This window comes from Cloeon dipterum, chromosome 4, assembly GCF_949628265.1.
Source record: "Cloeon dipterum chromosome 4, ieCloDipt1.1, whole genome shotgun sequence".
Taxonomy (NCBI): Eukaryota; Metazoa; Arthropoda; class Insecta; order Ephemeroptera; family Baetidae; genus Cloeon; species Cloeon dipterum.
The window spans coordinates 33,641,487-33,663,039 of NC_088789.1; the positions used below are offsets into that span (position 1 = coordinate 33,641,487).

The following is a 21,553-nucleotide window of genomic DNA, read 5'->3' on the forward strand; positions in this document are numbered from 1 at the left end:
CGTCAATTGGAAGAGGTTCGCATGGTATTCGTGGATCGAATTTGATCTTGAAATGTAGCCAGAGAAACTCCGCATCGTTCTTTTTGTCTTTTTCTTATTTTTGCACAGAGTCGACGCCATTCCTGGCGCGAAAGGTACTCGCTCAGGGTGATGCATGGGCAAGTAAATAACCGCGGCCCTAAATGTGCTTGCGACTTTAAATTTCGGCACACCTTCAACTTTCCAATCGAAACTCGAGTCCCAAGGCGCTGGGACCGAAAACGGGCAGTTTTGAACTAAAGCGGCAAAAGTCTGTATAATTATTAAATAATTTTGCAGCCACAAAAGCGCCTGCAGCAAGTGGAAATATGCAACCGGCCAAGGCTTTTTGCTTCGCGAGTTGCGTATTTTCTAAATCGCAGGTTAAAATATTTATTTATTTATACAGCATGATTAAAGATCGCTGCTGTACATTCCATGAATTTTTAATTGGGAAAAATTCGACGGCCAATATACATTCACATTTTTCCTGTAAGAGAAAATGTGTACAAGAGGGTGATGAGGACACGAATGAGAGACCGGGTGATTTGGACCTTTTTTCATTTCTCCCATATACTACTCGTCCTCCGGCAGCTGCAACCCTCGATGCTGCCGCCTTTGATGACCACTCACTCTCTTTTGTGGTGTTTTTGTCACACTGACCTATATATTTAAGTCGGAGAAAGAGCGAGTGCCGTGCGGGTCGACCAGATAAGACGTCCCCTTTGCCGTTTTTTTGTTGGGGATTTTACACTTGTCATACAAAAGAAGCAGTTTTATTAATTTCATAACTGCAACTTCACCCAAAAGGCGTGGGAAATTAAATTTAATTATTTTAAATTTAGATTTTTCTTCTATTTTTAACTATAGCGTGTAATATCATCAGTGTCAGCGGGTCGGGACGTCGGGACAAGTCATATTTAACTTGATAATTTGCTGTTAATAAATGCAAAAGTCTTTTTGCCGCCTGGCCGTGGCCAGCCCATGAAAAGGCGCACCGAGAGCCGAAGAGGAGTTTTATCTGCTCGCGCGCGGGCCTCGACCCGCACGCACTTGCTGCTTCTCCAATTTAAATACGTGGGTTTGCTATTCTGTGGATGTTTATTTATTACATCAATAAATCCGAGTGGTCCTGAAAGTAGATTAAAAAAATCCTGGACATATTGAAGAAAATTTTATTTCTAATGGACGTTAATTTTTCCCAGGTTAATATAAATAGTATCTGAACTGATTGGAATTTAATTTATTAATTATTCGTCATGCTTTATGAGAGCAAAACAGCACGACGGGCACTTCCACTGCAATTTTTTTTTCAATTGACGTTTGTGAACTCAATAAATTGAATAACACTGATTACTTCTTACGAAAATAGTTAGCTTTTGTCATTTTAAGGGTGAAATTTCAAGAAAGAGCAGACCGAGGGGTTGAATTTACACAATAATAAATAACCATGTTCGTGTCAAGCATCTCGCGTTGGTAAAGGCGAGAGAATCGTTTTAAAATTTAAGTAAGTTGTCTATTGCTTCGCCGCTCGCCGAAAGCACTCGTTGGAACCGCGCGCCGCCCGCCGCCTGGCGTGCACGCGAGCGCGGGCCGTGCTGCCGCCGCCTTTCACACGACGCCGAGAGCAAATACTTAAAAATCGAAATACAAAATTCTAGCAAAGCCACAATGATTATAAATTTGAGATTTGAGTTTGTGTCAGCGCCCCCGGTGTTAAGAATTTGATACAGCGGATTCTAATGCCCAGAGGGTCGGCGGCGCCATGTGCCCATTTTTCTCAATTTGCGTGCAAAATACCCCATAAGGTTAACATGGGAGAATTCGGCGGAGCGGCGCGCGGGTCGATATTACGCGATAATTAGGGATTATTCAACAATTTTGTCGTGAAAAAATTGAAAAATCCGAAAAAAGTCGACGCGCCGGTGTGCAAGTTGCTGACTTCAGCGCTTAAAAGAGCATTGCGGAACTCATTCAGAGAAGCCGAAAAGAAGCGTCTGCACCGGCAAAACCACGAAATAGCAGCCCTGAGGAAGGTCGGTGGAGGACGAGGGTGAAAAATCGGTGCCAAGTACCGCCAACCGTGCTTGAAAGTGCAGAAAACAGCACGAAAATCACGCTTCTGTAGTGATCTCAGGTCGGGGAACCCTGTAAAAGGTCGTCAGGGTATTTCCCATGAAATCCGAGCTAAATACCTATGTGATGAGGGGTCGTGGTCCAGGATATCACGAGTGGTCGAAATTTGCGGAAAATAAAACCATTGCCTGCTACGCACTCTTCGCGACGAACGGCTCAAAAACCAGAAAATATCGAATTTTAATTTTTCTATGGGCTTTAAAAACTTCAAATTTGGTACGCAGATGCGTGTTTGTCCTCCTGGTTTGGTGGATCAGGCATATCCGACTAAAATATTGGTCACGGAGGTTAAAAATCCCAAAATTGTGATTGTTTTGAAAATTTGGCGTAAAAAAATTCACTCTATTTCCAAAAATGGTCAAATTTAGAAAAACCACACTCAGGCAGACATGCACCAACACGGTGCATCGACTGGCACAAAAATCACCGCCCGTTGGCCCTCGGGGCCTAGGCCAGGCCCCAAAAACCCAAATTTTGAAATGTCACACGCCGCGTTTTTTCACATTTAAAAATTGATAGCTCCGTTCCTATTCGTCGTACAGTCAAAAACCAATGTTCGTTGTTCTTTCCGTGAAATGTTACGTACGTTTCAACCCCTCTGCACCCTCGTCCGCCTCCACCACCCCCAAACCCCAAGACGCAAAATGTGACACTTCTTCTGATTTTTTTTGTATTAATTTTAATTTTGGTGATTTAAGTGTCGGAAACTTCATTCCAATTCGCCCCGCGTCGACTTTGATTTTTGCCCGTCCTTTCCCATTTAAATTAATAAATTTACATGACAAGCACGGAGAAGACGACACTGTTAATTTTAAAATTGGAATTATTCTCTTTAAAACTGCAAAATAAAACTAATTCAATCAGTGACTATACATAATTTGTCCAAATAAAATTGCATTTTTTTTTTAATTTCATCCATTTATTTCTTCCACTTTCGCAATTAGGGGAGAAAACGACCAGGTCGTGCACCTGATTGGTAATGAGCAAAAGAGCTAGTAGGGGAAGGGGATGGGAAAACGTCCACAGTCTGAAAGTACTCGTCGTGGCGACGCAAGAGAGCCGAATAACAGCCCGCATTCGCTCCGATTCTCATATTGCAACGTTTTTTTTATGATAACCTATCTTATGACATGATATTCCTTTGAAACAAAAAAGCGCCTGCAGCAAGTGGAAGTATGCAACCGGCGTTGATTTATTGCTTAGCGAGGTGCATATATTATCATTCGTGCCGCGGAAAATTTCCGATCTCCTACTCGTCACTGTATAGCAAAGGACATTTTCGCTAACGGTAAAATTGTCCGAACTAACTATTGTGTGTACCCGGTGAGCTCATAGCCCATGAATGGTATGTAAAAAATAGGCTTCATCCAACTTTTTGCAAAAATAATCGCGTATAATTATTTTATAAATAAATCTAAAATCCATGAATTTTGACTTGCAAATATTTGCGGATAAACGTAAACAGAAAATTTAAAAACGTCAAGGAAATAATTCAAATTATAAAAATTGTATTCCTCCACCACGAATTAAACTTTCTTTATTCTCACCATATTGATACATATAAGTTTCAATCAGTTTATTTGTTCTAAAATGTGTAAAAACTCTTTAACAGGACAAAACAAAGGATTTTAAATGCAGCTGGTTAGTTAATTAATTGAACATTGCAAACCAAACAAGTTACATTCAAAAAATAAAACTGAAAAGTGTTTAGCCAGAAAGAAAAACAGCGTGCTCGTCTTGATTTTTGTTGCTAGATTCCATATTTTTGCTAAGGTTTCTCGCAAACATATTGCACAAAAGACGAAACCACTTGAGAAGCGGCAGGGTACACTTTTCCAATGACTGCTACTCTAGCTTTGGTCTTGGGATCAATTATTTCCAGGCCTTGAACCTCAAGCAAACTATTAATATTATGAAATCTGAGATGCGACGGACTGCATTGGTATCTTCGACCCGTAAAGAACATGACATCTGCCAAAACGGTGCGGCTGCGACACCAAACCTCGTGCGTCTGGTTGATGAACTCTGTCTCGCCTACCATAACTAAATTGCGGCCACCTACAAAAATCAGAATGTGTGTAAAATTGTTTATATTATGTATAAGAACGCCAAAATTCGTAAAAGCTTGATATGGATATCCATTTAATTTAAAACTAAATGACAAACCTTACCAAATTTTGAGTAAATTAATTGAGAATCAGCAAAACTCTGAGGTTCTATGAGATTCATTCCAAGTGCGCAGCAACGAGTGTACGCATCATACGGAGTCTAAAATTGCTAGTGTACCTGAATTTTTGTTTTTCCAACAAAAAAAAACAAAAAAAAAAAAAACAGAGTGAACATACACGCGTTTTATTAATTCATCTGAAAAGTGTTTGCAACGAGGCATTGAGTATGCAAGTGGTCCGTCTCTAATGAAGCGCAGGTTGCATACTTTAGCTTAGTTTAGGTCCAAACAGAAACAGAGCTGCGACTATATTGATCGAAACTTAGTTTTTATTTTATGAATTTTCGCAGTTGGTAAACTTATGCAAGCACGTGTTCATTGGAGACTTTTGCGGATGCGGAACCACTTGTTCAAAGCCTATAATAGACGTTTGGAAAAATAAGTCAATAATATATACACATTTGATGCCTCCACCACAAAATTAACTTTTTTATTCTCATCATTTTGATACATCAATTAAATTCCTACAATGTGAAACTCTTAAACAATTGAATGTGGTAAAATAATTAATTAGATATTCGCAAACCAAACCAATTGCATTTAAGATAAAAATATAAGAAGAACTCGATCAACAGTGGTCATACCCGAAAAGAAAAACGAGAAAAACATTTCAACGTGCTAATTTTGATTGCTTTTTAGAATCCACTTTTGCTAAGGTTTCTCGCAGATATACCGTAAAGTCGTACGCAGTGCAGCATTGGTAGGGTACACATCTCCAGTGAATGTTGTTCGAAAAGAAGTCTTGGGATCCAATATATCCAGTCCACCGACCAAAAGTGTGTTCTTATTTGGATCAAATCTGAGGAACGTCAGAATGCATTGGTATCTATTTGTGCCCGTATCGAACATGTCATCTGCCAAAACGGTGCGGCTGCGACACCAAACCTCGTGCGTCTGGTTGATGAATTCTGTGTCGCCCACCAACATTGTATTTGGGCCACCTGAACAAAAAACGAATTTTGATTCTAGATCTGCAAAGTGTGCGTTTTTTTATCTGAAATACAAAAATTGTTTTTATTTTTTGTCATAATAAAGACCGTCTTCGACGCAATTTCTGAGCACGCCACTCGAATCTTAAGGGTCGAATTAGGTGAAGTAGATATTTTTTCTAACTAAAAAGTACAGCGTGACGTGCAACCTTTTTTCCCGCCAAAACATTATGAACGTATTTGCGAAAAGTGCGCATGCGTGAGAGCTGGTTTGAGCACTTGCAGAGAGACCACCTAAACGAAAATGTCAGATCCAGCCAGCTCTGGCGCATTCGCGCGTCTCGCATTCGTATTTTTTTAGCGGGAAAAAAGAAAGGAATCGATTGGTGTGCTCAGAAACTTCGTCCAAGACGGTCTTTACACTTAAAAACGTAACCTTCCCAGCCGGTTAGGTTTCAAAAATTTGGATCAATGATATGTACAAAACGTCAACATTTTTATAAGCTTTTTTGATTTAGTTTTCCTGGGAATATCTCATTGAAAATTGCATACCAATGCTTGACACAATAAAAGCAGAATCAGCAAAATTCTGAGGCTCTACGAGATGCATTCCAATTTCACAGCAATGAGTGTAGGCATCATACGGAGTCTGAAATAACTAGAGAATAGTCAAATGCCAAACATGCAATGGTGGCTATTTACTGCAGGTGAATTGGCTGCATAAAATGTCCTATTTCCACGAACCACAATTGAACCGAATTGGTCTATATCGTTGAATTGTAAATTAAAATATTTACTCAACTGAAAACACATTTCCGTGTGCTCCAATCGATTCCTGATAGGTGTTTTCCGATCAAAAAATGTTTTCTTACTTGCAAGCAGAGACGCACGTTGCTTTGGCGGGCGCAACGTTTGAATAGTTTGGTCGCTACTGCGAAAGCGTCATCTTCTAACGTCACTGTGCACCTATGCTTCGGCTGCTGTGACGTCAGAAGGGTGACACGTGCGCATGTGCAGTAGCAACCAACACCGAATACGTTTTGCTTTGCGCCTGTGCTCACACGTAACAAAAAATATTTTGATCGGAAAAATTATTAGCTAATTTACCCACCTATTTTCACCCTCAGGAATCGATTGGAACTGTGATGTGGTTTCAGTGGGTCATTAAATGATATTACCTGAATTATATGTATATAATCTGTCGATTAAAGTTTGCTGAATTGAATGAAATCTTAAATATATATCCTGACAAACAACAAACTCAATTTACGTTTTTGACGCAGGGAAGAGTGTTCGAAAGCCAACAAGATCGGCGGAACGGAATACAGGGAGTTGGTGGGCTTAGCTTTTAGAAGAAAATTAAAACCACAAATTAAATAACAGAAATAAATCATACCATCGAATTGTTATCCTTGTTGTTCGTGACGATTTTTGAGACCAAACCAGGCGCTTTTTCCTGGCCGCACTTGAAGGTTTCGTGGGCAATCACACACTCGTCGTCGGATTCTAATTTAAAAATAAATTTCTGGCCAAAAGTTACAAAATTAGCTAACTGATGCCGCTGCATTGATCGTAAGCCACAAATCCCGTCTCCAATTCCACGGGATCCTCCTGGGAAACGAGTTCTATTTGTCGAAGCGTTGCCAAGGCGTCCAATCCCCCAATGCCAAACTAAGGAATAATAATTATTGAGGGTATCTTTTTATGAAGTGGAATTTTCAAATTAAACAGGTGATCCAACTTTTATCTTTCTCTATATGTACACGCGTACCATTCCAATTTCCACTCCAACGCATTTCAAGAAGCACTAATAAAAACGCATATACTTCATTTGTGAATTGAAATGATTATAAATTCTCGACCAACCTTCAAATTTAGCGATATATTAGTTGCCTTGAGAAAAGCGCCCACGTTAATTAGAAGATCGATTTGTTCTTAATGAAATTAAATTTCCGTATAGTCATTTTCACCTGAATCATATTTGGTCCTTACCAATTGTGATGTCCCAAATTTCTGCACATTCGGTCTGCATGGCCCTTCGGAAGGTACCCTTTTTTCTAATTTCGCAGAGAAAACTCTTCTTTTGAGAGCAGTCATCGGTAGCCAGCAACACGGATTCCTTCCTAACTTCGAGATAAACGCAGTCCTGGTCGGGTTTAGGGTGTCCCTCCTTCCAAGTAAGCTCAGGGTGGACGAAGTCTCGGCTCAGGGTGCACCAGCGGAAGTTTGAGTTGCACCCCATATCTGTACCGGAGAGCCAGTAGTCGCCATAGGTCGCCGGAGCAAATTCTTGAGTGGTTTTGTATATTAAACCTTATTTCGTCGCTGTCAGATTTTTTATTCGTACTTGAGACTATTCTGGAAAAGCAACTCGACTTTCCCACTGATTCCATTGAGGCAAGAGTCAGGCCAATGTCACAGCAATGGACACGGGCGGCCATCCAGTTTGACTATTGGTCATTTTTAAGGTTTCTTTTGTAAAATGCTATGAAAAACTGTTTGATTTCTCACCAATTTTGAGGTGTAAGTAAGAAAGTTCCGGCCACATGCTTCGTACCAGCTTCCATAAGAGAAAAAGTCTGAATACCAATACAGAGTAACAAGATTAATTTTTTAACTTGAAGTGAATCATACTCAGTAAAATATTCTGACTAGTTGAATAGTCGTAGCTAAAGAGGGATTCTAGATTTTAATTTAATAACACCTATATATCCATTCATCTTAAATAGGTATAGATTTTACATTTTTTACGCAGCTCGCTGTTGGGCAGGAAGCAACGCAAGGTGTTGGGGTGGTTTTCAGAGAACTCTGAAAATTGGAACCATTATTGGAGCCTACTTAAATTTCAAGCAATACCTTGCACGCGAATATGTATTTATTTGCGCAGTGGCGGTCCGTCATGATGGTGCCCGTTGTGTTCAAAGTAAAGCGGAAATGCACGCAGCTCTCGTTCCCTCCCTTGTTGTCGGGTTGGCGGTTTTCCCAAACAAGACCCTTCGCGAAAACAGTGGGTCCGTTCGGTTCGCACCACGACCACTGCTTCTCAGGTGCCCCTTTCCACGTGCCACTGGTCCAGTAGTTGAAATTGGCAGTCCAGTTGTCTGAAATTTTAAAATGTTTCCTAGGAAACTATTTTATTTTTATGACACGACCTTTATTTGCTCCAACCAGCGCAGTAAGACCCAATTGCTCAGCTACGTTGTCGATGTTGAATGAGCGCCTCCATTCCCAAAGCACAACAATGCCGGTAACTGTCAATCCACGCCATCTGCAAGAAAAAAATTAGACTTTGGAGCAATGCGAGACATGAATACACAAACTGGCTTGTTCCCCAAGAGATACGTGTAGGCACCGATGTCAACCCAAAATCCGTAGGATTTCTTATCTTCATATAAATAATTAGTTTAATCTTTTTATCATTCTTTAAATTTCCTATATGCCTTTTAAATTTCCTGAGGAGTCAAATAAAGATTCCTGAAATGTGTAAGACTTTTAGTTTGATGAATACTGAGATGCATTATAAATCGAACGTCTGGAACGCAAAGCTTTGGGCAGTCGACGGAATACTGGCAGATGAAGGGCAGGGCGTCGTCGCACTTTCTGTGCACCAGGCCCTGTTTCGAGGATTCTGTGGATATAGAAACGGCCAAACAACGCTCCGTGGAAGACGGGCTGGTGCTGGTAGTCGGCAACCACAGTTTTTCCGATTCGATCAGTTTTTCAGACACATTGAAACCCGTCGAGCACCAAGCGTACTTTTTTTCCACATTGCAATTATCATCTTCGTTCGAGCCGCTCGTCCAGAACGTTTTGGCTTTAATTAGAGTATTAATACGGATCAGGAGGCACGATTGAGTTAGAACCTTCCAAATTGTTCATGCATTCCATTCCCTCGGGAGATGTCACGGTCAACAGGGTCATGTTTAGTGCCTTGCATCGCATTGCTGCCTCGTTTCGCGTTGCCTCATGATAAAATGACTTAAATTTGTTCGGAATTAGAATTAAAATAATCTTACTGTAGTGCTAGAAACAAAATACTCCATGCCACAACTTGATGTCTTCTTCGTGCCTTTTGCTGAGTTGAATTAAAATTTACTTATTTGTTTCTATTTTCGTAAATTAAATAAACTACAATCTTGTAATCCTGAGGTTGGAGTATTCTATATTTAAATATCATGTTATAAGTTAGAATTTTTGCTGGAGGCTTGGATCGAGTTTGTTTAGGCAGCCGAATCTCTCCGGTCGGAAATTGGACATTTAAACGTAAAAACGGTTACTTTTTGGCATGTAAGTGCGTTCTTCATGAGCATTTATTCCCGCTAACGATAAAATATAAATATTACACACAGCCCTATCATGATTCCATTTAAGATATTTTACTCCTGGCACCGGAAATTCCAGGAAGGTTCCGGGAGTCTTGAGCCATATTCCCGTGAAGGAAACGCACTCTACTGTGTGAAAAACTACAGCGAAATTACCACCAGATACGCAATTTGCATTTCGCATGTCGAGTGATTCGGCCACCTAACCTGATTCGACCTTCAGGAGTCGATCGATGGCACAAAACAAGAATTAATTATACCGCAAGAAAACTGTTGTAGTCTGCACAAGATAAACTGCACGGAACCGGCTGTTATTTTCTTCAACAAGTTAATTTCTATTAGATTTAATTATGTCATAAACGGACTGTGGTTGTTGTTGTTGTTGTCGTCGTGGTCGTAGTAGTTGTAGTTGTTGTTGTCGTGGGCGTAGATGTTGTTGATGGAATAGAAGTAGTTACAACTTTTGATGAAGTCACATCGATTGCAGTTGTCGTGTCTTGGACAACCTGCGTGGATGCAAAGGCCGCAATGGTCGAAGGAGACGGTGACTCTGCGCCATCTTGCACCGTTTCGGTCGCTTTGGTCGTGACGTCAGTTTTAAGGTCAGTTGTGGCCTCATTCGGTACGTCAGTTGGAACAAATTTCACATCAAGGGAGGTAGGACTGGAATCGTGACCTGATTTTTCGTCCGCTGAGCATAAATTTTTATTCGCAATTTTATTTTATTTTACTTGGTATAGTGCTGGCTTCCGTTGGTGCCGCTGACGATGATTCACCAGCGGAGCTTCCTGTCATCATGGCTGCCGTCGTTGCCGTTGGCAACGTTGACGTAGTTGTTGGAATGCTAGTGGTCTGTTTTAAAAAACAATTTCACCATAATTCCAAGTTTCTAGTTTCGAGCATTTTACCGTGCTGGTTGGAGTAGTCTTTTTTACCGTTGCATTCGCATGTGGCAAACACTTTTGAAATCCGCAACACTTGATGATATATTTTCTCCGAAAATTGTTTCGCAGATAGATTTTGATTGGACCTGCTTGAAATTAAAATTGCTTTTTTCAAACTAACACCTACCAGAACTCTGTTCCGTAATTTTGATTTTGATGGATTTAATTTTGTGTCCCTGAAAGTCATTTTAATCAAAACATGATATTGTCCATTTATCCCATTTATATAAAAACCCTTATATAGGTGGGCTGTGAAAATGAAAATAAAGCGGTTTTTATTTGGGAAATAGTCGTCTGTTGTAGACTGTTATTTGATGCAAAAAATACAGTTTTTTATGGTTTTTTGAGACATAATTTAAGTCCAATTTACACAAGCAGTCAAAAAGTCTCCAATCCATAGGTGAATTAAAAAAAATAAAGTCACAAGAAAATCGGTAACATTTTGGTGGCTTTGCGGGCCGAGGGGGCGGACGGGGGCTGCTTTCAGATTCATTCAACGCAGAATTTGAAGGCAAGAGTACCGAACGTTGTATTTCGCCTGTGCGACGACCCATATAGAAGCCGAGTTATTAATTTATAGAGGAGAAAAAACGTGGTATATGATAGTAGAAATGTTTGATTTTCAGGGTCCGGCCGGGGCCCTGTGGGCTACAGGGCACCACAGTGGATGCCCCTTGGTAGGGCACATCCGTCCGTGTGCGGATTTCCAATTTTTCAAATTACTACGATTTTTTAAAGGGCTAATTTTTGGAAATGGTTTAAATTTTCCCAAACTTTTTCACGGCAATGCTGACTGTTAATTATTTCTGCTATAAATTAGATGCGGCAACTTTTTTGTAAAAGTATAATCCAAATCGCAATTCCTGTTTTTATTTAAAATTCGAAATTACTGAAAATTTCGCGTTTTTTCCAGTAAATTCCACCTGGCGGATGCCATATCTCCAATCCAGATTAAAAATTCAAAAATCAACCAATCAAACTTTATGTGGAATTTAATTTTGCGTCTTTTGTCTCTTTATTCATCTATTTATCTCGAAAATTGAGGAACTGGATAAGTTTTGAATCTCGAAAAACGTGTATTTGTACCTTACAAGAATAACAAAATGCCGAATGAAAAAATTCAACCTTTTTTCCGCAAAGGGACCCGTGAGGGGTTCTCACCTGTTCCATTGCATGCGTATGTCCAACAACGGTCTGGAAACCGATTTTGATATTTTACGCGCCCATAGAAAAATTAAAATTTTATTTGTGACGGTTTTTCCACCATCGCAACACGCGAAAATGGTTTTCTTTGAATTAAAATTCGATCGATCAACGCATCGTCGACCGTGACTTTTCATCAATAGGTATTAGTTTAGGCTTTAATTTGCAGCACCTGATGACCTTTCTCAGGGTACCCAAACCTGAGATCCTGTCCGCCGCCGGTTTTTAATTCATTTTCTTTAGTTTCGAGCACATCTGACGATAAACGGCGACGATTTTTCACCGTCGCCTGTCAACGACCCCCGTTAAAAAATAAATCAATCGGTTTATAAATCTATAAGAGTAGAAACGGTTTTCTTAGGAATTTTTTCGATTGTAATATTTAACTTTTTTCAGTTAAAGTTGAGAATAAGGGGAGGTTGGGGGACGTATTTTTCACAGCCCTATAAAAATCTCATTCTTTACTTACATGATTTTGTGCATGACCAAGCGTCTGAAGAACAACAATCACTAGCAAAGTGCAGAAACAGAAATTCATTGCTTTGCGCAATGATTGCTTTTTCCGAACTAAATTTTATAATATTATAGCTCGGTAGAGCGACCATACCTTTGCGAATCAGTATCACTGACGTCCTATCCTGTTTCCTCTTTCTGAATAATTATTATCATAATTATTTGCTCTATAATTCTTCATATTTGAAAATGTGGTGGCGATTTTTCAATATTCAGCACAGGACCATTACAATTTTCATGCCTTTTAATTAATTCTTTTTCATTTTCTACATTTTTAGCATCACACTTCCATAACATTAAATTAATGCATCTTGAAAATTCGAAAATTACACGCAAACATTGTCTTCTTTTGTTTTTAAATGGCTTTAGTTTTAAATACCAATTTGGGCTAGATTTTTTCAATTGTACAGAAAATTCTGCTTGCTCTCCGTGCCGAAGAATCGTCCCCGTCAGCAGTGCAGTGCTTTCAGGGCCGTTTGGCCGTTATACGCGGTTTTACCGGAACTAACGAAGGTCTTGCTGGCGTATATTATTATTCTCGGAAAATTGTCTAGCGTTGCTTTATTGACCTCATTATTTCAGCTTTGCATTTTTGATCAAAGAGGGCTCTTATTTTGCTTCAAAAACATGCGCGGTTCTATTCATTTCCAATCTAATCGAATTCTCTTTGATTCTCCTCGTCAAAATGTGTAGGAATTCTATCCTCTTGCTCGCATCTGAAAGGGAAAGTTTGAACGGGGATTAAGACCTCCAAAAACATACGCGAACAGAATTTGTATAAAAAAAACTCAATCGATTGATCTCTTCATGACGAACCACATTTTCAGTGGCCCACGGGTGAACGGTATGAACACCAATCGGGTTGATTTTGGCACCGTTCGATGCGGAATTTAGTGGGCATCAATTTTATTTCTATTTCGGCTCCACTAACTAAGAGCTGCATAAAAAAAGCACCTATTCTTTCGTCTTTCTTGAAAACTTGAACGATGTTTTTAATGCTAGTTTTGAATTTGTTTTCCAGCTGTTTTTCAGAAAAAGAAACAATTCTTCATTTTTGCGCATTGCAGAATTGGCGAAACCTGACTGATTTCTAAAATACATAAACAGTCACATTAATTATTTTCGAGATTAGCGTTTTTTTTGCGGTTCCACCGCAACAAAGTGCAGGTCAATTTTCCGTGTCTAAAAATGAATAAAGTCACCTCCTTTATAAAATTGCATAGGTCCACATCCCAGCCCACTGCTTGTTGCGCCAATTTATTCATTTTAGCAAAAGGTAGGCAACCTGCTCGCCTCCTATGAACCCGTGTGTGCATAAGTTTTTCACAAATCTCAAATGGCATTTTATACAAAATTGGATTCTTTCTAAATATAATAAAGTTTTATTTCATGAGCCGATTTAAATGAAATAACTTACGTATCAAGTGCATCCTTTTCTCAAGGATAAAAACTATACCATCGAGTGGGTTCAACAAATTCCATTACTTTTGACTAGGGATGTGAATTTTGGACGATTTTTCGCCCAATATATTCGACTATTTTTAAACTGTTTCTAAGAACAAATTAGTCGGTTTTAGACGATTTTACTTTTCATTGTTTCCTTAGCGTTTTTTTTAAATATGTTTCATACAAATTCATGTTTGACTTATGTACATATATTTTAATTGTAATTTTAAGAGCCAATTTACAGATAAAAGATTGACTATTAATTGAAAAGGATAATCACTGGTATAGTTTTTAGTTAAATCGAGTAGTTTCATCAGCAAATAATGGTTCATTTGGGTGGGATTTTATAACATTGAAAATTCGCACTCATTTTATTTGATAAATTTTGCTTAAGTCCTTGCTGTTAGGAAATGGAGAAATTCCAAATTTTGACGCCCGGGAGAGGGTGCGTTCCATATAATTCCAAAAATATAAATAAATTTCTAGAATCAAAGTCGGACTGCAACTCTTGATTGCGTTGAGATATCATCCTGAAAATTTCCCTACCCGACCTAGCCTTTCACCCTGAACAACTTTCCCTACCCTGAAAAGGTTGTAGGTCAAAAGTGAAGATCACATATTGCACCGCCAAATCTCGGAACATATAACCACTTTACCAATGCAAATTTAAAAAACTACCCACTGCTACAGGCTTGTCTCGATCTCCACTTTCGAAGCCGAATACCTGACCGGCGAGTTTCATAAACTTAACTTATTCTTCATTCTTTTATTTGCGTCAATTTTAATCACGAGGAAAAAACTTTCGTCTGATGAATTTTGACTTGCTGCCAGCAAAAATGTACGGATATCAACGTATAAAAAGTCTAAAGAAGGTTTGGAAAAATAATTCAATAAAACATAAATAGCAATTTCAAGCCTCCACCATAAATTCAACTATTTATTCTCATCATATTATTGATACATTTGTATATCAGTGTTCAAAAACGAAGTTTGTTAAATGTGAAAACTCTTTGACAGGACAAAATAAAGCATATATGAAATATGCTGTCAAATAAATTGATTCTTATTCATATTACAAACCAAACAGATTGCATTCCAAAAAAAGAAAAATCAATCAAAAGTGGTCAAACATTTGAAGAAAAAACAACGTGTGCATCTTGATTGCATCTTAGATTCAATTTCTGCTAAGGTTTCTCGCAGATATACCGCGCAACCTTCCCAACAATATCTGTAAAAGCAGGGTACACTACTCCAGTGGCTTCTACTTGTTGATTGGTCTTCGGATCAGTTACGTAAATTCCTACGGGTTCTAAATCAATATCATTTGGATTTGGATCAATGCCGAGGTGTGTTGGATTGCAGGAGTATCTATATAGTGGATTTAACATGTCATCTGCCAAAACGGTGCGGCTGCGACACCAAACCTCGTGCGTTTGGTTGATGAACTCTGTATCGCCAACCATCATGTAAGACCAGTATACTGCACAAACCAAAGGTGCTTTATATGTAATTTTGTTACGAAATGTTAAAAAATGTAATAAATATATGTACAAATGAGATGTTTGTGCCATATATTTTTATTAATATTTTTAAGGTGATAAACAAACAAACCGTACCAGTATTCCTTATTATTAAGTATATATCATCCATACTCTGAGGTTCCATGAGATACATTCCAAGTTCGCAGCAGTGAGTGTAGGCATCATGTGGAAGCTATAATATTGCATAAGCGTAAATTTAAATTGGCAAACATGGTGAATATTTACTGTATAAACTCTTTGATTCGTTACATAAAATGTCCTGTTTTCAACTCTCACAATGCATCCGTCATCGTCTAGATTTAATGTTGATTTGTAAATTGTATTTTTTCTTAAGCTTAAAGAACCATACTTGAATCCCATTTTCGTATAAGATCCAATCGATTCCTGAGGATCGAAATAATTGGGGTAAAAAAATTCCACTATTTCGACCCTTAGGAATTTTAAAAACGGGATTTCAGTGAGATTTAAGAGAATTAATTACCGCAGTCATCATCATATAGTAAGTCGATAGCGGTTTGCTACAATTAATATAAAATCTTTAATTAAATGTCCTGACACCCAATGACTGGATTTACATTTTTTACGCAAGGAAGATTATTCGAAAGCCAACAAGATCGGCGGAAATGAACACAAGGAGTTGGTGGGTACAGCTTTAAGAAGGAAAATTTAAACCTTAAATAAAAAGATTTTTAAATCAGACCATTGAATTGTTATCGTGATTGTTGGTGATGATTTGTGAGACCAAATCGGGCGCATTTTCCTGGCCGCACTTGAAGGTTTCGTGGGCAATCACACACTCGTCGTCTGATTCTATTTTAAAAATGATTTTCTGGCAAGAAATTAAAAAGAGAAAACTCAAACTGATGCCACTGCATTGATCGTAAGCCACAAATCCCGTCTCCAATTTCGCGGGTTCCTCCTGGGACACGAGTTCTATCTGTCGCAGCGATGCTATGGCGTCCAATCCACCAATACCAAACTAAAGAACAATAATGATTTAAAGTCTGTTTTATACCAATTAAAATCCAACAAGAGAGCGCATTTAAAAAAACATATAGGACATTTTCAACTTTGTTTGGTTACCATTCCGATTTCTACTCCGACGCATTTCAAGAAGCACTAAAAATGCGTATTTTTGTTAATGAAATGTAAGGCAACTTAAATTCTTGACCGACCTTCAAATTTAGCGATATAGTTGCCGTGAGAAAAGCGCTCACGTTCATAAGCAAATCAATTTGGTCTGAAAGACATAGACTTTCCGATTTGTAACTCTCATCAGAATGATTAGCAGGCGTTTACCAACGGTGATGTCCCATATTTCTGCACATTCGGTCTGCATTGCCCTTCCGAAGGTACCCTTCTTTCGCACTTCGCAGAGAATACTCTTGTTTTGGGCGCAGTTATCGGTGGCCAGCAACACGGATCCATTCCTCACTTCGAGATAAACGCAGTCCAGGTTGGGTTTCGGGTGTCCCTCCTTCCACTTCACCTCAGGGTTGACGAAATCCCGGCTCAGGGTGCACCAGTGGAAGTTTGAATCACACCCCAGATCAGTTCCGGAGAGCCAGTAGTCTCCAAAGGTCGCCGGAGCGAATTCTTGAGTTGTTCGTATATTAAGTTTTTATTTCGTCGGTTACAAATTTTATTCGTACTTGAGACTATTCTGGAAAAGCAACTCGACTTCCCAACTGATTCCATGGAGGCCAGGGTCAGACCAATATCACAGCAACTCTTACGGGCGAATGTCCAGTTTGACTTTTGGATGTTTTTAGGTTTCTTTGGTAGTCAATGATTTTTTTATGTATTACTACTATTGAGGTGTAAGTCAAAAAATTGCGGCCACATCCATCGTACCAGTTTCCATAAGAGAAAAAGTCTGGACAACAGTACAGAACATTAAAATCTATTTTAACATAAAAACTATTTACAAACCCCGTAAAGTTTTCTCATTAGACTTTGTTTCAAAGAGGATGTCCTAGAATTCATATTAATTAATGCCTCATTCAACGATTCACCTTTAACATAAAATTTACATTTATTTCACAGCTCTCTGTTGGGCAGGATGCAACGCAAGGTTTTGGGGTGGTTTGCAATGCACTCTGAAATTTAATAACCATAGATGTTTCCTCAAGCAATTTCAAGCTATACCTTGCAAGCAAATATATATTTGTTCGCGCAATTGCGGTCCGTCATGATGGTGCCCGTGGAATTCAATGTAAAGCGGAAATGCACGCAGCTCTCGTTCCCTCCGTTATTGTCGGGCTGAGGGTATTCCCAAACAAGTCCGTTTGCGAAAACTGTTGGTCCATTTGGCTCGCACCACGACCACTGCTTCTTCGGCGCCCCTTTCCACGTGCCACTGGTCCAGTAGTTGAAATTGGCAGTCCAGTTGGCTGAAATTTCAAAATGTCACTATGTTTTTCTTAATTCATGACCAAATAACCTTTATTTGAATCAGCCAGGGCAGTTAGCCCCAATTGCTCAGCTTCACTGTCAATGTTGAGAGCCTCCATTCCTAAAGCGCAACACTGCCGGTAACTGTTTATCCACGTCATCTGTTATAAGCCAAAAAATTAGACTCTGGTGTCTTAGTAGTCTCGGATACAAACCGGCTTGTTGCCCAAGAGATAGGTGTAAGAACCGACTTCAAACCAAACACCGTAGGATTTTTTATCTTCATATGTAATTAGGTTGGTTTAACCTATTGATCATTCTTTCCATTTCTTATTACCTTTCAAAAGTCCAGAGGAGTCAAATAAGGAGTCCTGAGATAGGATAGACATAATTAAATGAATATTGATGTATTAAAAATCGAACATTTCGGTTGCAGATCTTCGGGCAGTCGACGGAATACTGGCAGATGAAGGGCAGGGCGTCGTCGCATTTTCTGTGCACCAGGCCCTGTTTCGAGGAAACTGTGGAAATAGAAACGGCCAAACATCGTTCCGTGGCAGAAGGGATCGTGGTTTTGGGCGGCAACCACAGTTCTTTCGATTCGATAACTTCTTTCGACATATCGAAGCCCGTCGAGCACCAAGCGTACTTTTTTTCCACATTGCAATTTTCATCTTCGTTCGAGCCGCTCGTCCAGAACGTTTTGGCTTTAATTAGAGTATTAATACGGATCAGGAGGCACGATTGAGTTAAAACCTTCAAAATTGTTCAGGCATTCCAATCCCTCGATAGAGGTCACTGTCAAAAGGGTCATGTTCAGCGCCTTGCATCGCAAAGCTGCTTCGTTCCTCGTTGCCTAATTTCATAATTAAAATATTTCTAGAATTAAAATCACTAGTTCTTACTGTAGAGGTGGAAACAAAATACTCCAGGCTACAATTTGATGTTTTCTTCGTGCCTTTGGCTGAGATAATTTTAAAATATTTATTGTTTGCAATTTAAAAAACCTACTTTGCACTGCTCCGAGGGTTGGGTTACTCTAAATTTTATACAATAAATATAATTTAAAATCGCATATTTGTTACTGGAGGCTCAAATTTTGTAGGGCAGCCGATTGAAACCAGAAGAAATTTTACCTTCCTCACAGAAAATCCGCGGAATTTAAATGACAGTTACTTTTTGATCTGAATCAAAACTAGTGAATTTAACCCCAGTGACGCAATCAGAGGTTACGTGGTTTTGCTAGGTTTAGACCAAAATGCACTATGTATAACAGTTTTCATGTTTCGGCATGTCGAGTAAATCGGCGTCCTAACTTAATTCGAACCTTCGGAGTCGATCAGTCGATTGTTGATGAAAAAAATCATACCGCAAGAAAACTGTTGTAAGCTGCACAAGATAAACTGCACGGAATGGGCTGTAATTTGCTGATAGTTAAATATCCACATGGTTTTAAAAAATTTAAACAGACTGTGGTTGTTGTAGTGGTCGTGGGTGTGGTTGTTGTTGTGGTCGTGGATGTAGTTGTTTTCGTCGTAGTGGGTGTAGTAATTGTCGTACCCGTGGGCATAGTTGTTGTCATCCTGGGCGTTGTTGTTGTAGTTATAGCGGCAGTATTTGTTTCCGACATCGTGGATGTATTTATAGCCATTATAGAGGGCGTGGTTGTTAAAATTTTGGGTGTTGTTATCGTCCTCATCGTGGGCGTGGTTGTTGCCATCGCTTGCGAAGTTATTGATGATAGTGAAGTAGGTCCAACTTTAGAGGAAATGGCGTCGATTGCAGTTGTCTTCTGGAAAACCTGCGTCGATGGAAAGGCCGCCTCGGTCGTAGGATTTGGTAATTTGGGGCCATCTTGCACCGTTAATATCACTTTGGTCGTGAACGTCAGTAATGGCCTCCTCCGGAACGCCAGTTGGAACAACTGTCACATCGAGGGGGCGTGGACTGGAATCGTGACCTGAATTTTCGTCCGCTGAGCATAGATTTTTATATTTTCAATTTTATTTTACTCGTCTCTACAGTGATGGCATCCGTTGGTGCTGATGTTGATGATTCACCAGCGAAGCTTCCTGTCATGGCTGCCGTTTCCAACGAGGACGGTGCTGTTAGCATGCTAGTGGCCTGTTTTAAAACACATTTTAACTCTGATTTCAAGTTTTCCATCAATGCATATATACCTTGCTGGTTGGAGTTTTCTTTTTTACCGTTGCATTCGCAGTTGCCTGACATTTTTTAAATCCGCAACACGTGATGATATACCTTCTCCGATATTTGTTTTGCAGAAGAGATTTTGGGATTTTAATTGGACCTGATTGGAGTTTTAGTTATTTATTCTTTTTCAAACCAAAACGCCTACCAGAATTCTGTTTGTTAAATGTGATTTTGAAGGTTTTAATTTTGTTTCCCTGCAAGACATTTTAATCAAAACTTGAAGCAGGCAGTTGATTTAGGAATGTACTTACTTGTTTTTTTGCATGCCCGATAGTTTGAAGAGCAACAATCACAAGCAACGTCCAGAAACCAAAATTCATTTGGCTTTCTGCGATGATGGTTTTTATCAAACTAAAATTTATTTAATATTTTAGCTTGGCAGTGTGCGACCATATGCCTCGCCGCATCAGTTCCAGTGACGTCCTATCCTGTTTCCTCTTTCAAATAAATAATTTCATGATTTTCGCTCTATAATGCTTCATATTTGAAAATGTGATGGTAGATTTTTCTGATTTATGCGCAGTTATTATGCCTTTGAATTTATTATACAGTTTCTTTTAAATTTTTAACTCTACTTCCTCCAGTTAATATTAAATTAATGCATTTTAACTAATAATTGTTAACATCATTATTTAAAATTATACACTCAATCAGCCATTTCTACTTTATTGCCATGGCTTCAGTTCATCTCTAGCTGCGACTTACAATACCAATAGGGCATGATTTTCTAACTATACAGAAAGTTGTAGCTGTTTCTCTGCTGCTGACTTCCGTTGGCGAAGAGAGAACCGCGTCCCCGCGTCAGCAGTGCAGTGCATCCTCTGGGTCCCGGTCTGAAATATGGTTATACCGGAAAAAACAAAGGCCTCGCTGGCGTATATTATTATTCTCGGAAAATTGTTTGCATTCTGTTTGACGTCATTCTTGTAGCTTTCGCATTTTGGGCCAAGGGGAGCTCTCATTAATTTGCATCCAAATACATGCATGGTTCTATCGATTTTTCTTTTTATTACCTCCACCGTGGGTCCGGGTTGCGATCTGTGTTGGTTTCCCGCCGGTCAAAAGTCAATATGGCGTCGAAATCACGGAGGCCAATCAGGAGACAGTCCAGCGGCCAATCAGCAGCGTTAGAAAAAGGGGCGTGCCGGCCTAATAATTTCTATCCCGCGTATTTTTTAACATTTCCATCGGCCTGATGTGCCATCTAACATTCGATTCGCCAGTTACTGGGCTGATCAGCTGTTATAGTATAGAAATAACAAAAATATTCACTGCGTGCTGGAGGTATTTTTCATGATATATCAATGAAGGATTGGAGGATTTCAAGGTGCTTAAATTAACTTTTTTATAGTTGTTTGAATATATTCCCATTTTGAAGCTGCGCAGTAAACTTCTGCGCATGTTGAGCATGCGCAGTATGTTCAGATCGCTTCTTAATCTCACAGGGAGGTTAAAACTCATCACTGCGCATGCGTGAACCGAATCAAAACCTTCTGCGCAGTTGTTTTATTCCCACCGCGGCCTGGGTTGCGATCAGTGTTCAGAAGTCAATATGGCATCGAAATCACGGGGGCCAATCAGGAAACAGTCCAGCGGCCAATCGCCAATCAGCAGCGTTAGAAAAAGGGGCGTGCCGACTGAATAATTTCATTCCCGCGCATTTTGT

At 39.4% G+C, this 21,553-nt stretch overlaps 1 protein-coding gene across 1 annotated transcript; it reads right to left on the reverse strand.

Moving 5' to 3' along the window:
• Positions 1-16,344: 16,344 nt before the first annotated feature.
• LOC135943858 (uncharacterized) lies at positions 16,345-18,487 on the reverse strand. Its single transcript, XM_065490524.1, has 11 exons — positions 18,430-18,487; positions 18,097-18,380; positions 17,723-17,834; positions 17,428-17,672; positions 17,313-17,378; positions 17,235-17,254; positions 17,091-17,199; positions 16,932-17,034; positions 16,579-16,875; positions 16,455-16,519; positions 16,345-16,398 (listed from the first exon to the last, which is right to left on the reverse strand). The coding sequence occupies exons 1-11, from the start codon at positions 18,485-18,487 to the stop codon at positions 16,345-16,347; spliced, it is 1,413 nt and encodes a 470-aa protein (XP_065346596.1).
• Between the last annotated feature and the right edge of the window lie 3,066 nt (positions 18,488-21,553).

What these genes read in the sequence shown, in the direction of transcription:
- LOC135943858 (XM_065490524.1), bottom strand. Translation starts at nt 18,487, where the DNA reads ATGACCCTTTTGACAGTGACCTCTATCGAGGGATTGGAATGCCTGAAC. An exon ending in CCTGGCTGATTCAAATAAAG is followed by an intron (nt 17,673 to 17,722) that starts GTTATTTGGTCA and finishes TTGAAATTTCAG; the next exon opens with CCAACTGGACTGCCAATTTC. An exon ending in GACATCCTCTTTGAAACAAA is followed by an intron (nt 17,200 to 17,234) that starts GTCTAATGAGAA and finishes GTTTGTAAATAG; the next exon opens with TTTTTATGTTAAAATAGATT.